At 45.9% G+C, this 15,701-nt stretch overlaps 1 protein-coding gene across 1 annotated transcript; it reads left to right on the top strand.

The window, feature by feature from the left end:
* Window positions 1-6,955: 6,955 nt before the first annotated feature.
* On the top strand, window positions 6,956-13,135 carry LOC135374637 (uncharacterized). Its single transcript, XM_064607592.1, has 4 exons — window positions 6,956-7,028; window positions 11,471-11,670; window positions 11,979-12,138; window positions 12,888-13,135. The coding sequence occupies exons 2-4, from the start codon at window positions 11,488-11,490 to the stop codon at window positions 13,010-13,012; spliced, it is 468 nt and encodes a 155-aa protein (XP_064463662.1). The 5' UTR covers window positions 6,956-7,028; window positions 11,471-11,487; the 3' UTR covers window positions 13,013-13,135.
* Window positions 13,136-15,701: the final 2,566 nt, after the last annotated feature.

Genomic DNA, 15,701 nt, shown 5'->3' with positions numbered 1-15,701 from the left:
ATGTGGCACTGCCCACAGTAATGCACCAGTTCAACACAAGTATTGAAGAATCCAGGTATTTTAACTTACATGTGAATCCAGTACCACATCCAGTGTGAAGTTGTGACAAATAAATAGTTCCCATTATTCTTAGCTCTCAGAACATAGACAGTGAACACAGCAACCAGTGTCCAGACAGCAAAAGTGCTGGAACTGGGAGATAGCAGCTAATCGGAATGGGGACCTTTGTTTTCCACCCTGAAAGCACAGGTTGTAACGTTGAGGGCAGATTTAAGAGTGGCGTCAAGATGTCTGCATGAGAGTGCACATGAAAAGTGGAACGTAGATGATACTCAAGTTATAACATCACATTGTCATACCTGTTGGTGGCAGTAGACTGCAACTAACGTGTCAGCAATTTCTTCGTGCACCAGATGCAAGCCAGATCCTGCTCCATTCTCCCCTTCAGCATGCACCTGTGGTAATTCAGGAGTTATCAAAAGTTATCAATACTATTGTGTTTTTAATTGTGTTTATCAGAGTTAGCCAGTAGGACAGCTGCACAATCTTGCTGCTGAAGCTTGCTTGCTCTGAACCTCGACTTACCTTTGCTCTCGTTTTTTGCCTTGATCCTCGTGGCACGTTCAAAATTTGTGTGTCGTGCACCTCAGATTTTCATCAGACGATTTCGTGCCGAGATTCCAAATTGCCTGTGGAGTCGCGCGTAACCTATAATAACATTCGTGGACGAAATCCTTGGAGTGGAGCTCAGCAGGCACCACTGTCGCTGTCAGCCAAGAGCTTCGCACCGCTTGGTCTTTTGGCAGCTTATAATAGGTAACACTTGAATGCTCCGATTAATTGTTCTAAAACGTAGCACCGTGGCATTTTCGACAACTTCGCCGTGGCATATCGTGTATCATATCGCTCCAGTCCACAAAAGGCAAGGTCAAAACAAGGAAGTGCACTTCCCAAACGACGCCGTGCCAAAAAAATATTCACATGCTTTGTTTCCGGCTTAGCAATAACATAACAGCTGTCCGCTTACGTACGATGCACAGAGGATGAAACGAAAGAAGCCAAGCGGCCAAGCAAGACTTCATGCCAAGCCAAAGACAGAGAACAGACCGAGACCGAACAAAACCGAGAGCAGTGACGTCGATGCCCCAGTGCGCAGGGTTTGCCGACGGTCTGACGGGCGGGCGTGGGAACTAAAAAAAAATGTTAAAAAAAACTACGAACAGTTGGACCAATATATTTCGCACACATATTCAGTGTTCGCTAATGAACACACAGCGCGAGTATCGCTCGGTTCTGCGGCACATCGAAATCGGCATATCTGACCTTTAAGTTTGTGCAGACACGCTTGTTGTTAGTACAATGTTCACATTGATACTGAGCTTGCTCAGCACTAAATGCCCATAACTAATTCTTGCGCGAAAGAAACATTGGTAGGATAAGTCCTCCTAAGGAACGCAATACGGTGAGCCAGCCGCTGCTGCAGATCAGTGCAGAAGGCTCAGTACCGGTCGAAAACGTGAACATCAAAACAAGCACGAGTAGGAAGAACAAAATATTAGGCAGTCTATATTAGTAATGTGTACAAACGAATCCAGGAACGAAGAAGACAGCCTACAAAAACAACGCCGCACTTCACAAAGCGCTTGCTTTGTTTCCAAAAACAAATACAATGATGTTATTTGCGCTTGCTTTCAAATGACAACACGTAAATCTGAATTTGCAACACCAGGTAACTACCAGACAGTTTCCATCGGTATTCCAGCGAATCAAAGTGTTGCAATGAATCCCTGCGTAACTCGGTCGGCTCTGTCTCGGTGAAGAGGGACGGACGCACCTCACTAATTGACGCGAAGGTAGGAGCTTGAATGTTGATTGCTTGCTCCCATCGTCCACCGAGCAGAAGACAGTTAGAATAGGACAGGAAGTGCAACTCACATGTAACACCAGCCAGCGCAAGGGCAGCACCACACACGCAAAAAGCAGTTATTTTGTATTACCCACGACACACATGCGGAGTGGGACTACTTCGAAGGTGGTGGCCCCTTACAGGCAGAAGCCAGGATTTTACAGAAGTGATAGTGCCAGCGCCGGAAATGTTAGATCAAACCTCGTACAGACGTGTCGAGTGCTTACATGTTTTCATCACAAGATGAAAAGACGAAAGAATACAGGCTGTCACAGGGAATGTCATCCACCACAGCCGAATCCATGGAATCCTGAAGAGCCTATGCCATACCAAGAAATCCCGCCACAAGAATGGATCATTTGTACGGATTCGAAGTCGTCGATCCAAGCAATTGATAAGCAATGCGACAGAAACGTCCACGCCTACAAAATGCTCCTGACCTACAATGATGTCGCTGAACTGGATCACCATGTAGCACTCCAGTGGGTCTCCTTCCACTGTATTGAAACCAGGAAATGAAGCCGCGGCAAGGCGAAACAAGCACTCAAGAAAACAAAGGAGAGCGCCATATCGTTTAGGAAAGGCGACTCCAGCTTACCTCAAACGCAAGACCACAGAATGCTCCAGAGTGCTCTGGAAAACAAACTTCGAGCAGACGATTGAGTAACTGTGGTACATTGATCCTGATCTGAGAGCATCCATCCCATGGAACCTGGATAGACTTTTCCAAAAGATCCTCCACAGGAACCGCCTGGGAAAACTATATGTCCAAACAATTCTCTATTAAATGAGGCTTTCACCATCTCCAAAGTGCTCTGCCTGCAAAAACTCCCGATCACAAGATGCACATTATCATCCAGTGCTCAATGCACGCGAGATACAGGGCCCAACTTCAAATGCCAGGCTCGACTCTCATTCGTTCATCCTCCGCAAGCTTCTTGGGACATGGTCGTGCCTGACTAGACAACGGAAAGCAACTAAAGCGATTGGTGTGTTCCTCAGAGATAGCGGCATCACGAACCGCTACGAAACCCGAACCTACCGGCTTAGGAACGAGACTGAAAAGATACCCGTGACGCCCATAACAGTTCGCCATCCGTTCAAGCAAGTCGTGACAACATTGTTGCGATCTACAAGAAGTGCACTCTTAGAAATGGCTTCACCGCATAGCACGCCCCTCGCCAACAATAACCTCGGATGACATCGTTACGTGCCCTGACTTGATGAAAACTGGAGGGTCTACACCATCCGGAGGGTCAAACCACTCTTGCTAGTGCGACAACTAAAACTACACTGGGAAATCCCAGGAATCCTCAAGGGCTCAGACACCGAAGCATTACTGCTAAGGTCCCTGGCACTGGCACACCTCCACGATTCCTTTGGATCCAGCGGTCTCACCTATTCGATGTTTGATCCAAAATTTTCGAGACTAGCGTTGCCATTTGCCACTGTTTGCCTTGTAGTGGCACACTGCAAAGGCAGGTGGCAGCACTAGCTTAAGTTGAGAGTCAGTCTGGTAAATTACACTCCTCTCGACGGACGACGCGTTCACAAGATACGTCCGTTTATGTCGTAGAATCTCTCGACGATCGGCGTTTTCCATGATGGATCTGAAGACGGAACAGAGAGTGTGAAGTTTTGTACAAAGCTTAGCAGGCATGGTACGAGGATACTGGAAATGATCCTGCAAGGGTTGGGGAAAGAGACTATGAGCTCTACACTGGTGTTTGCATAGCGTTCTAGGATCAAGGCCGGCCGGACTTCTGTTGAGAATGACGCGCACACTGGGATGCCCCTCAGCCGCACGACACCCGATATGGTTGTCAAAATCGAACAGCTGGTTCGTAAGGAGAGACGTCGTTTAACCATTGGAGACATTGCTGATGAGGTGGGAGTTGGTTACGGGACATGCGAACGTGTTTTGCCGACATATCCGTGCCGAACTTCGGCGACAGAAGAACTGGCTTGCTGCAGGCAGATAACGATATCATTTGAGATGATGGTTGGCTAGGAGCATGCTGTGTGGTAAAGTCCATCTTTACGCGTGTGGACCAATCAGGTATCAATGATGGTCACCACATAGCTTCATCCACCAAGCAGATAAGGACAAGGAGTGGGAATGGTCGAGTTTGAAGAAGCGCTAAGGTTGGTCAATACAAATCAGGCGCGATGAATGGTCGACAGAAGACGAGTGCTAGCAATGGTCAATAGAAAACAAGCGCTAGGATTGTTCGCAACCTGCGTGCACTTGCAACGGAACTGGAACGAAGCCATGCGACTACAGGCGGACGAGAATTGCGTAGTAAGGGGACGCAGCAACGAGGGACTTGGCGGCCTCTAATCACAGCTTGACCGACAACATCAACGACGGCTCTGTCACTGTAGACCACACGACGGATCAGCAGACAGGTCACCACGTCACTAGGACGCGCAACGGACATGCACACGAAACAACGAGTGGCAACGCTCCTCTCAAGACCACTCAAGACACTGGAACACCAGAGGTCAGCGAGCATATTCAATTTTGAGAGAAATAATGCAGACAGATATCGAAGCGGTGCTGTGCGAAGCGATCAGTGGAATTACCCGGCACCCGAGCTTCGATGTGAAGATCGGAGTCAAAATGCGCGCGGTCGCAGGGACAGATGATTGACCACCCAAACCGCCAGCGTTTCACCCCTCGAAAAAGACATTCTAGAACGTGCAAGCTTTGGAAAGTGACGATCTTACAGAGGCATACGAATGGAACGAAAAACGTTCCGCGCCTACGAAACTAGACGGAGTCGAAAATACTTGGTGTGGAGGTCCGCACACTGCCCGGCAATTATGGAGCGAGTGGGAGGAGGAACTCTAGGGTCTTTCCCCTCCAGCGTGGAATTTCAACACCTGCTTGGAGAAGAAAAGGCGTGAACAAGAAATGGGTCTAACCGGGCTTTTACACTCGCAATGGCAGGTCGCAGTAAATTATACGATGTGGCTTGCATCGACTACATCATCACCGGACATGACCCTTAAGTGTGCGTGATTTCGGCAACGGCACTCCATCGGTAGAAGAAAGAAAACAGTATGGGGAATCACCCAAAAAAACGAAGACACCAGGAGTCAACGGTAAAGGCGAGTCCCTTTCTTTCAACTGCTCCGCGTATCACCCAAACCGCAACGAAAACCAGGTTTTGAGACGTGTAATGAAACGGGTCACTAATATGAAGCCTGTGCGAAGAAACATGGTTCGAAGCCTATGACAGTGTTGACATCGAAGACAGTGGCACAGAAATAGAAACAATTGTGACAAGTAAACCACATACCTGGGTCCCGCACCAGCGCTCGGTAAAGATGTTAATAACTCATCCACGACAGAGTATTTTTTGACCGCGCTGCTCAACGGGAAAGAAGTGAAATCATTCATTGACATGAGAAATCAGTGCGTAGCACTACCTAAGAGTGATGCGGAGGCGTTGGGACGACACTCCGGGCACGCAATTATTTCTTAATGGTTACGGCGCGGGAAAGACGGCAGTATTGGGACGTACGTATGCGCCTCAAAGTGGATACAGCTACACTTTAAGTCGTGACAATGTCCAGTTTGAAACCCTACTTATCAAACATTCATTCACTGAGCAACGATACGTCGCCTTAGCTCGATAGAGGAACACCCTTCGCATATTCGAAGAGCGGTAAAATTTGGGACACGCCTAAAGAAGTCTTCAACGTACCCACATTCCGACACTTTCTCCCAGACATGTTAGCTTGTGGGCGAAAGAAACCACGGTGACCTCACCAAACCGATCATGAACAGTGCATTTTGGGCGGTATGCTGTAAAAGCACGACGAATACAAACGACGAGTCGTTAACGTCTCCAACCAGGAACGTGTCAACGAAGGCGAGAGGGTCGTGCTCATGGAACCTGGCGCATGGAGGACGATGTGGCCTCCGAATCAAACCCTATTGTCTGCAACGAGGGTGTAACGCGGGATTTTATCATCACTGCAACTGAGCTTGACATAGGCGCATACCAGAATGTCAACTAACTTTTAGCACTTAGCACCTGTTTTGCTTCAGCTGCGGCAGGGATAAGTGTATCATTGTACAGAACACGAGCAGCGATATTCCTCACCAACCATATTCTGATGACCTACAAGCCAGATATCGCGTTTCACATACGGAGCAAGATGTACGCAGCACAGTTCACGAGTTGAAAGACGCAGGCATCCTGTTGGAGTCCAGCTCAAATTTTGCGAGCGCGATCCTGCTCATAACGAAGAAGACAGGAGAAAAACGGCTTTATGTGGACCACCGCGCAAGAGGAACGATATGCCTTTAATTGACGACGGACGGGCTATAGGTCGTTTATACAACAAGCGATATTTTACAAGTTATGATCTGGATTCCGGATACTGCCAAGTGCAAATATCTGAAGACGGCAGAGTAGAGTGAAGCCACGGTTTGCTAAGCTCTCCAGCATATCGGCCCTCCGGGACCGCTCAACGTTCAACGCTCCACCCAATAAACCATAAACGTCCCATGGACGTCCAAAACTGGTTCAATTATCCTCGTCCATCTTGGATGTTATGAGATGTCCGCTTGTCATCGCAAAAATAACCTCCATGAGCTGACGTCTCTTAAACGTATGCATGTGGCTGGGAAAATGACGTCCCTGTGTTGACGTCGCTTAGACATATCTTTAAGGTAAATTTGATTCATGCGACCTAATATAGATGAGTCGTAATCCATTTAAACATCATTTATTTCCCTTCTACGAGGCGGTTTCAACATACGAAAGCATAAAATTGTCGTTATTCGAAAGCGAGTGTTAAATGAGTATCCGGAACATGTATGCATTGAATCCTAGAGGAATTGTATCCTCTTATTAACAAAGCATTTTTATGGAGTCAAAACTCGTTTCCCCTACGTTATCCACCCAGGAAGCCGATCTCCTGGGTCCTCCGCACATCCAGTGAAACTAGTGCTTGTGCTACCAAGTTAGCGGCACTGCTATCGACACGATTGTCATCATCATTCTCACAATCATCATTCGCCGCCTCGTTGGATTTGCACGTTTTGCCGCGCCGCTTCCAGTGGTCGCTTCTTTTGTACGACGTACGGTGGGGAGCACTGTAGAAGGTAATTGTCATGCATTTCCATGTTTTCCTTTCTGTTTCCTTCGTGATATAGGATTTTACGAAGGATGATGTTCTGCTGAGTTCGCTTGTCGCGTCTCGCTGCTCCGAGTTTTGCTGCAGTTTCGGTGCTATCCTAAAGCTTTCGTAGTGTGTTTTGGTGCCTTGGCGGTTGCAAGTGGCACTAAAATGCCGAAAGTGAAGGACAAACGTTACGCTTATAATGCAGCACACCGACAGAGTGAGCGTTTCATCGCCGTTTTCGCTGACTATGCTAACCCAACAGCGTCGACGAGTAGTTCGCATGTCGTGGCCGACACGTCTGTGGAAACGGCTGACGGGAACGTTTTAGACGTTTCTGAAGACGATTCGTTGTCATCGAGTGTCACTGATACCCGTGCGCCATCTCCTCCGCGGGTGATAGCAGAACACAACGAAGCTCTACTAGATGGATGTGGGCATGCTAGGACAGCCGCACTGGAAGATTTGCCCAATGGTATGCAGTTTAACGACACCGGCACACCCAGCGTCACACCTGGCGTCATACATGACACTGACGTTCTTCTGGGCCGTCACACACAATGTGACGCAGACCGCAGTGAGCGCCCTTTTGAAGGTTCTCCGATCCCACACCTGTCACTCTGGCTTTCCTTCCGATGCTCGAGCGCTGTTGCGTACTCCGCGGTCTACAGGAACGAAGCTTGTGCCAATGGGAAATGGCAAGTATTGCCATTTTGGTGTGTCTGGCGGCATTCATTCCATTCTGCACAGAAAACGGATGTACCATCCATCCATTATTCCAATTCAGTTCAATGTGGACGGACTTCCCATTAGGAAAAGTTCAAAAAGTCAACTTTGGCCCATACAGTGCCTCCCTAAGGTTGGAGAGAATCAGCAAATTTTCCTTGTTGGAGACTACTGTGTGTACGTCGTCGTCGAATGAGTTGCTCACGCCTCTGGTACACGATTTGCAGGAACTACAAGATGGAGGTATAACCCTGAATGGCCAACATCACTCCGTCATAGTTGACAGCATTATATGTGACGCTCCAGCACGTATATTCGTGTTTGGTATCAAGGTCACAATGCGATGTCAGGATGTCCAAAGTGTACTGTTGAAGGAGTGCACAAGGCGAGTCGAATGTGCTTCCTCCAAAATGACTCACCTTTACAAACCGATGCCAGCTTTCGCGAACAGCATGACGAAGACCATCACAGGGAAACATCAGTCTTGACAGACCTCGATATTGACTGTATTGCTGTAGCTCCACTAGATTACATGCATTTAACCTGCCTGGGGGTCATGCGGAAACTTTTGAACCTGTGGGTTCATGGTCCTAGGTGTGCGCTTGGGCCAGCTGACCGACACAAGCTTTCAGAGTTGAATCTTTCTCTTCATGATTATATTACCCGCGAATTGTCTAGGAAATCGAGGACCCTAACTGAACTAGACAGATGGAAAGCAACAGAATTCCGCTTGATGCTCCTCTCCACTGGACCAGCCGTTTTAAAATATTGCTTGGGTGTTTGGGTATATCAATGCATTATTTATAGCGTGTTAGGCCACTAATGGCATGAAAATAACAAAGTGTTAGTGGTAACAAGGTAACGTTTTCTGTTCACTGCCAGCAAGCGTGGAACAATGTTTTCCTATATTTTCGCATAAGCAAGCAGAACCTTTAACCAGCAATTGCAAGGGAGAAAGCTAGAAATATGTGACTGGTTATATTGCTATTTCTATCCATGTTTTTGTAATAATTGTCAGACGAAGCATGGAGAAGTGGGCTAGCCTTAAGTAAACGTAAACATGCATACCAATAAGCCGGGATATGGATCAGACGGAGACTGATGGAGGTTCAACTGGCGCGTGCCTCAGCGCAGGCCCTGCATGCAAGCTCGTGGATATTTAGTCATTTTTTTGCCCAATGCTTCACCATTTCTGTGGCACCAGCGCACTTTCTTATCTCGACTGAACTGCACATTTGTTCAGCGTGAGTTTCGTCGCTCTGCTGTTAATGTCTGCGGCATAATTTTGGTTATTAATGTTTTGTAGGTTTGAATATTATGGCCTTAGTTGCAAATGTGCCAATAAAATCCGAGTCATCGGAATCGTCATCATATTGTTTCGAATAGTCGACTCTAGTTTCTCGTATAGTTTTTACTGACGTAGGCTTTTCATTTGTTTTGTGCTCAGTCGACCTCCTAGCAGGAGAGGGCAGCGTGCAGCAATCACGGAAACAGAAGGTTGTGCTGCACGGAGGTACATATGCATGATACATCTGCTAAAATTTGTTTTCTGTTTAGCTTTAGTGTAAAGATTGCCACACCAGCTTGTATATTGTATTGTGAGATCTAATACTTCTATTAAAACCAGGGTGTCGACGGAAGCGAGAACCGAAAAAAACCCGCGATTTCCTAAACGAACCATACCCATATTGGCACTGCAGTGCTGGAACTGAACCACATGAGAACCAAAAACTGAGACATGGTTACCGGTTTAAATAGAGTTTTTTCAAATACGGAAATATGTGCAACAGCTGCGCTCCAAAATGGCTATATCATTATTTGTGTTAGTTTTCAATAAATCTAATGCTCAACAACATTCAGTGGACAGCAACATGTAGTGGATAACAGTCTCTCAAAAGTCTCACTCCTTTCTGCTCCATTAAACATATAATCTCTCTCTCTCCTGCTCTCTGGAGACACGCGACAACATTAATGAATAAGCATGCGCTACAGTTTCGGTTTCTTGGGAGAAATGTCATCAGTAACTACACTACGTGCTACTGTAAGTAATCTTTCGCAGACTATGGTCAGTCATGGTGGACTTGTACTGTGCTTGCATTCATGTAAGCCATACCAAGTACTTTTATACTCCGTGTTAATGCAATTTTTCAGAGCTGTGTGACATACCAATCGTTGCCAAGTCCCTCCTATATTACGCATAAACACAACTACTTGATCTTTACCTCAAAGCTTCGGTCATCCAGAGTATGTGCAATTCTCGTTGGAAACGCCTTAAGAAATGGAATCATCGAGCCTTTATCTACAAATGTCTGCGAACCTGAACTGAAGCAATGCAAGTTTTGGTTCGACACTCTGGTTAAAACTACACGGCAGGTTTGATGTAAAAACATCACGTCTTGCGGTGATCACAATGTTGCACCGCCTCAGTTACAAATACGGGCGGTTCCATAAGTTTCCGGCCCGACCAACTTAGATAGAGACAAAACAAGTCACCCTTAAGTTCACTTTTGCACCTTTCAACCAGCATTCTCATACCCTTGAAAAAATAATTCGAAGTTTGTCCGCAAAACGCTGAAAAACTGCCTCTTGCACCTCACTATCGTTTTGAAATCTCCGTCCTCTGAGATCCCTCTTCAAGTTTTAGAACAGGTAGTATCACTCGGTGCCATGTCTGGGCTGTAGGGTGGGTGGTGGATTTCTTCAAAGCAGCACTCCTTCAGTGCAGCCTTGGCAACAGAAGCCGTGTGGACAGGGGCATTGTCCTGGAGCAACCGGACACCTCGACTCAACCTGCCGCGCCTCTTCTCCTTGATGGCATCTCGCAGTCGACGCAGGAGTGAAGCATAATAAGTCGCATTCACTGTGGTGTTCCTCTCCTTGAAGTCGACGAGGAGGATCCCGTGACAATTCCAAAATATTGTTGCCATGATCTTCTTTGTGGATTGTGTGACCTTGGTTTTTGTTGGGGTGCTTCTCCTGGTTTGCGCCATTCTATCAACTCCTTTTTCGAAAGGGGATCATAGTAGAGCACCATAGTCTCATCCTCTGTGACAATTCACTTCAATATTTCTTCAAGCTAGAAAAACTGTTTGGCACAGACGACGCTCTGTTGTTTTTGAACTGACGAGAGAAGTCGTGGCGCCCATCACGCACTGACATTTTTCATGTGAAGGCCCTCGCCGATGATGCGAAAAACGGTAGTTTTGGAAAGCCCCAGCCTTTCTGGGATTTCCTTCACCTTCAGACGCCTGTCGCTCAGCACTTCCTCTCGACAAGAGACGAATTTTCTTGTGTCACCATTTCCACTGGACAACCATCGCGTGGATCATCTTCAATGGACTCTCGCCCCAGTCGAAACTGCTTAGCCCAGTCTTTTACCGTTGTACGACGGAGAGGCTTCCCTGTACACGTTGTCCAGTCGCGCTTTAATTTGTGTAGGCGAAAGTCCTCTTTTGTCAACAATTTTATCACAGCGCGGCACTCGATTTTTTTTCCATTTTAACTGAAGAGTGCACTCTGGCTGTTTGAAATGCCGCTCTTCAACCGACAAAAGCATGGAGAGGGTTGAGGGTGGTGCTCCGGCCCTCCAACAGATGGCGCCACACGTCCTTAATCGCATTTTCAAATTTCGCGCATTTTCTAACTCGGGCCGGAAACTTATGGAACCACCCTATAATGGTGCTCTGCCTTGTCATACAGAGTTTCAACGGCAGGCCATGAGGCTGCTGCATATGGTGCGCCTAACCCAGCTTCAACATGGTGTAGTACTGGAGGAGCTGTGTTCTCGACACACCCGCGTTCTTGAGCATTGTCCGTCTATAATTCAAGCACCTTTCACCAGCACTGAAGACCTGGAGGCATTTGACAGCACCCTGAACGAGAGCAAGACAGCGCAACTGGTGAGCAATCTTTCTAGCATTACTGAAGTATATTCGCAGTCAAGGTTAATAAGCTACATGCCTTCAGAACTATGCATATCGTACAGAAAACTTAAGGACACTAAATAATGCTAAAGTAGTGCATATTATATGTCTTAACATTATCCCAGTATGAAATGGATAAGCAATTTTTTATGCGAGACTGTATCCCACAAAAAGCATTCCATGTGGTGTACTTATGCGGTTGATAAAGCTGGTGCGCATTACCCTATCATTAAGGTAGTTCATTGGTACTCGTCTAATATCTTTGTTGCTCTACCCAAATGTAGATAGACGAACTATGTCGCCTTGGGGGTAATGATGTTGGCCACGCAACACGGAACATCCTGTGCTACATATTGACAGACTCCCTGGCGGAACAGTACAGCTGGATCGGCCAGAAAGGGAAACGAAAATTCGCAGTGCTCAAGTTCCTCAGCATCATTTTCAGTAATACCATACCTTCAAATGTCATCTCCATCACAGTGCAATGTACGAGTCTTTACTGCATCAATGAGAACCGTACATCTTTGACTAAAAAGAAGGTCATTTTTGCTAGAGAACATCAAGTGCTGGTTGTACTGTATGTACTATAGTTGTAACTGTGCTTATGGTACTACATGTGCCTAGTCAACCATTTTCCTCAGAACGCACAGGGCATGCGTGGCTGTCGTAGTGGCTTAAAATAGGCGGAACATTCATACCGGTACCATGCTGACGCTGGTACCATTTTTTTCCGTTCTTAGATTTCCCGTTCCCACCAATGAGTTAGACTACGCTTCCCGGGTTTTTGCATAAAAAAATGTACGGACATGACCCAGGAACAATAACAGAGAGCTTTAATGCAGGATGGCTGCACTAAGCTTAAGAAGCGCATAGTAGCTCATAGTAGCTCAAGAAGTGCAAAACAGTAGTGAATGACAAGGCCTGTTTCCTGATCATATTGCATGTATCAAACGCACACCCAAAAATTTGTGGACACAGAAGCAGTAAAAACCAGGCTTGAAACATAAGATGAATAACCAAAAAGCAAGTAAATGCAGGACACTAGTAGAAGCACATGAAAACGGAAACCACGCCGCCACATATTAAAAATGGTGCATTCGTCTTAAGCATTTGTACTTATCAAGTTAGCTATAGCATAATTTGTTAGAATGCGCCACGTGCCAATTGGTGAATCAGGTTATCGTTCATTTCAGGGGCTGTACGAGCAAACACAAAAACGTCCACAGCAAACAACGTGGAAGTGGAGACTCATATCAAGGCATGGTTGCGACATGCTAAAGACCGAGAAAAAAAGCTGGCGAGAGCAACTGTAGAATGAGCACAGCTTACGCACAGGGAGCTTTTTTGTTTTAAACAGTTGTCTCGGTAAGTATAGTTCTCAGCGCTACATGCGTCTGCTACAGCTTCGCTACTATGACCACTGATGACTATTTAGATAAAATGTGTCTTTGGGGCTTTCAAAGAAAGGTGTAATAACTGTATGATAACTGTATTTGAGGCTGTTCATTTGAAATACGAAGTTTGCAAAGAAGTTTGGAATGTGAAGTATATGAATGAGGCAAATATTAAAATTGAGATGAAAGTGTACAATAGTAGACTTGTATAGAATAAAATGTCAGAATGAAATTGGGTGAAGGATAATTCAAACTATACCGGGTGTTTCACTTAGATCCCCGGGCTAAATAATTCGCGAACGGGTGCACCAAACGAAGAACTTTCGTTTTTATTTCCTGTCCGATACCACCCACAGGCTGCACTCTGTGTGAATGAGTGGGAAGCGCTCATTCTTTAATTAAAAATTCAAAGTTTCGTTAAAAAACGTAACTTCTAAAGCAGCACGCTGTTACCCATTAAAATGGGTACAACCCCTTTTGGGACCTTTGGGACCCCCTTTAGACAAAAATCTGCCAACGAAGCGGGTCATTTGTTGCAATAGGTAATTGATTTCGGCTTACATATTTTTCGTCGCAGCGAAGCGCAAAAGGGCGTAATTCATTGGTGTATACATTGGTGTAAGGATGTAATTCATTGGAAGAAGACCGTTGTGGGTTGTGTTTGGACACCTAAACAAAAATAAATAAAGTGAAGTTTAAATTGGTGGGTAAGTGAGCGGAAAAGCCCCCTTTTGCGCTTCACTGCGACCACCCACTACAAATTGTGTAAACCGAAACCAATTAATTACTGCAAAAAATGGTCGCTTCATTTGGAGATTTTCCTCTAAACGTTGTCCACTGAAGGTCCCAAAAGCCGTAGTACCCGTTTTAATAACGGCAGAGCCTTGCTTTAGAAGTTGTTCTTTTTACGAAACTCATTTGAATTTTTCTTTAGATAATGAGCAACCAAAACACTCATTCACACGGTGCGCAGCTTGTTGGCGGCATAAAAGAGGTACTTGTGAAAAAGAAAGTTCTTCGATTGGTGCACCCGTTCGCAAATTATTTAGCCGGGGATTTAACTGAAACACCCGGTATACACCATTCGAGATTCCCTGTCAAGACGCTTGCTTCCAACTTGTGCTGCCATGTTGGAAAGTCACAGGTCCTCAGTAGGGTGGTAATTTCATCTAATTAGGGATCTGGTAGTTACGACATACCATAAACAATGCAACTTTCTCACTGTATAGGAGTGCATACAAGGAAAAGACACAGACAGTGTATGAAAATCCTAAAACAGCCCCAGCAACAGCGACTGATTTAAAAGTCCAGGTAACATTTTAAAACACTGAACTATTAACGTGGTGTTTCTGCCCGTGCTGCTTCTGCACGCATATACCTCTGGTACTCAAGCTATCCTCGACACGTTGATAACGTATTTCTTTCTGCAAAAAGTCTGTTTCAGGCAAAAAAAACTCCCTGTATTTTTTGGCACACTGTCATGTATGCCGAGGTCTTAAGGAACTGCTAGGGCGCCTTCCCTGTTGTGCTGTTATTGCATACTTCCGTCCAAGGGGGCTTTGAAATACTGTCATGCATATCTGAGTGTGCTAGTCTGAGTGAACTGTGAGACGACTCATATCACTTTATATATATATATATATAGTTGATAAATATATTCTAGTCTGGTGTGGTGGTGAAGGCGATATGTCACACTCCCATGCCTAATCTAACCTCGAGGAGCTTACATGATATTCTAATATAGAGACATATATAGACATATATACAGGTGACCTCGCCTGAGGAATTGTGAAACTTACTGTAGTACTCTTAATCCTAGTCTGCACCAGTTTTCAAGGGGCGCTAGTGTGATACCGACTGTCAAGAGCAGTCATTGTTACACTGTGATATGTATCCAAGCCTAAGGATCTGTTGTGTTTGAGTTTTTGATACGTTTATATACTTTCCCGTCAATACTCACTGTGCTGCATAACCTTGTCAGACTGTACGTTTACATATATTGTGAAATGTATGCTGTTTATACCCATTAAATAATCTATAATAAAGCTAAAGTAAAGCTAAGTACACTGTACTGTCATTACTGCGGCTGTAATACCTGTACGTAAAATCTCCCAGAAAGGTCCAAAAATATCCATGTGGATGTCTCATGGACAGGAAATGGATGCTTGTTTGAATGTCCACATGCAGTCCATCTTGACAGCACACAATGGACATTCACAGGATGTCCTTAATGTCCCTCGAGTGTTATCTCGAAGTCATCCTCTGGATGTTTATGATTTGCTGGGAACCTTTACTTAATGACCTGGCATTTCACGGCGCCCGAATCACTCTCAACGCGCCATGGTCACCGCGGCGGTTCTCACGTTCACAGACACAGAGACACACGTTCCAGTACCGGTCGCGGCTATCGACCGCACCAGATGCATCTCCTATACCCCATGCAGTCCAGCAACCCAGCCCACGTTTCCTTCCTACCTGGCATATCCTATCAGTTCTGATCTTGGCAAAGCCAGCATGCAAACGCCTCCTGACAGAAAGGCGTCATCGGGACCACTGTTCCACCGGGGACCACAGTAAGCTCCGCTCTTGACATCCACCTGCTGCAAGACGTTC

The sequence above is a fragment of the Ornithodoros turicata genome, unplaced genomic scaffold (genome assembly GCF_037126465.1).
Source record: "Ornithodoros turicata isolate Travis unplaced genomic scaffold, ASM3712646v1 Chromosome87, whole genome shotgun sequence".
Lineage (NCBI taxonomy): Eukaryota > Metazoa > Arthropoda > Arachnida > Ixodida > Argasidae > Ornithodoros > Ornithodoros turicata.
Note: the sequence above shows the minus strand (reverse complement) of the source record. Positions and strands in the feature narration are given on the sequence as shown.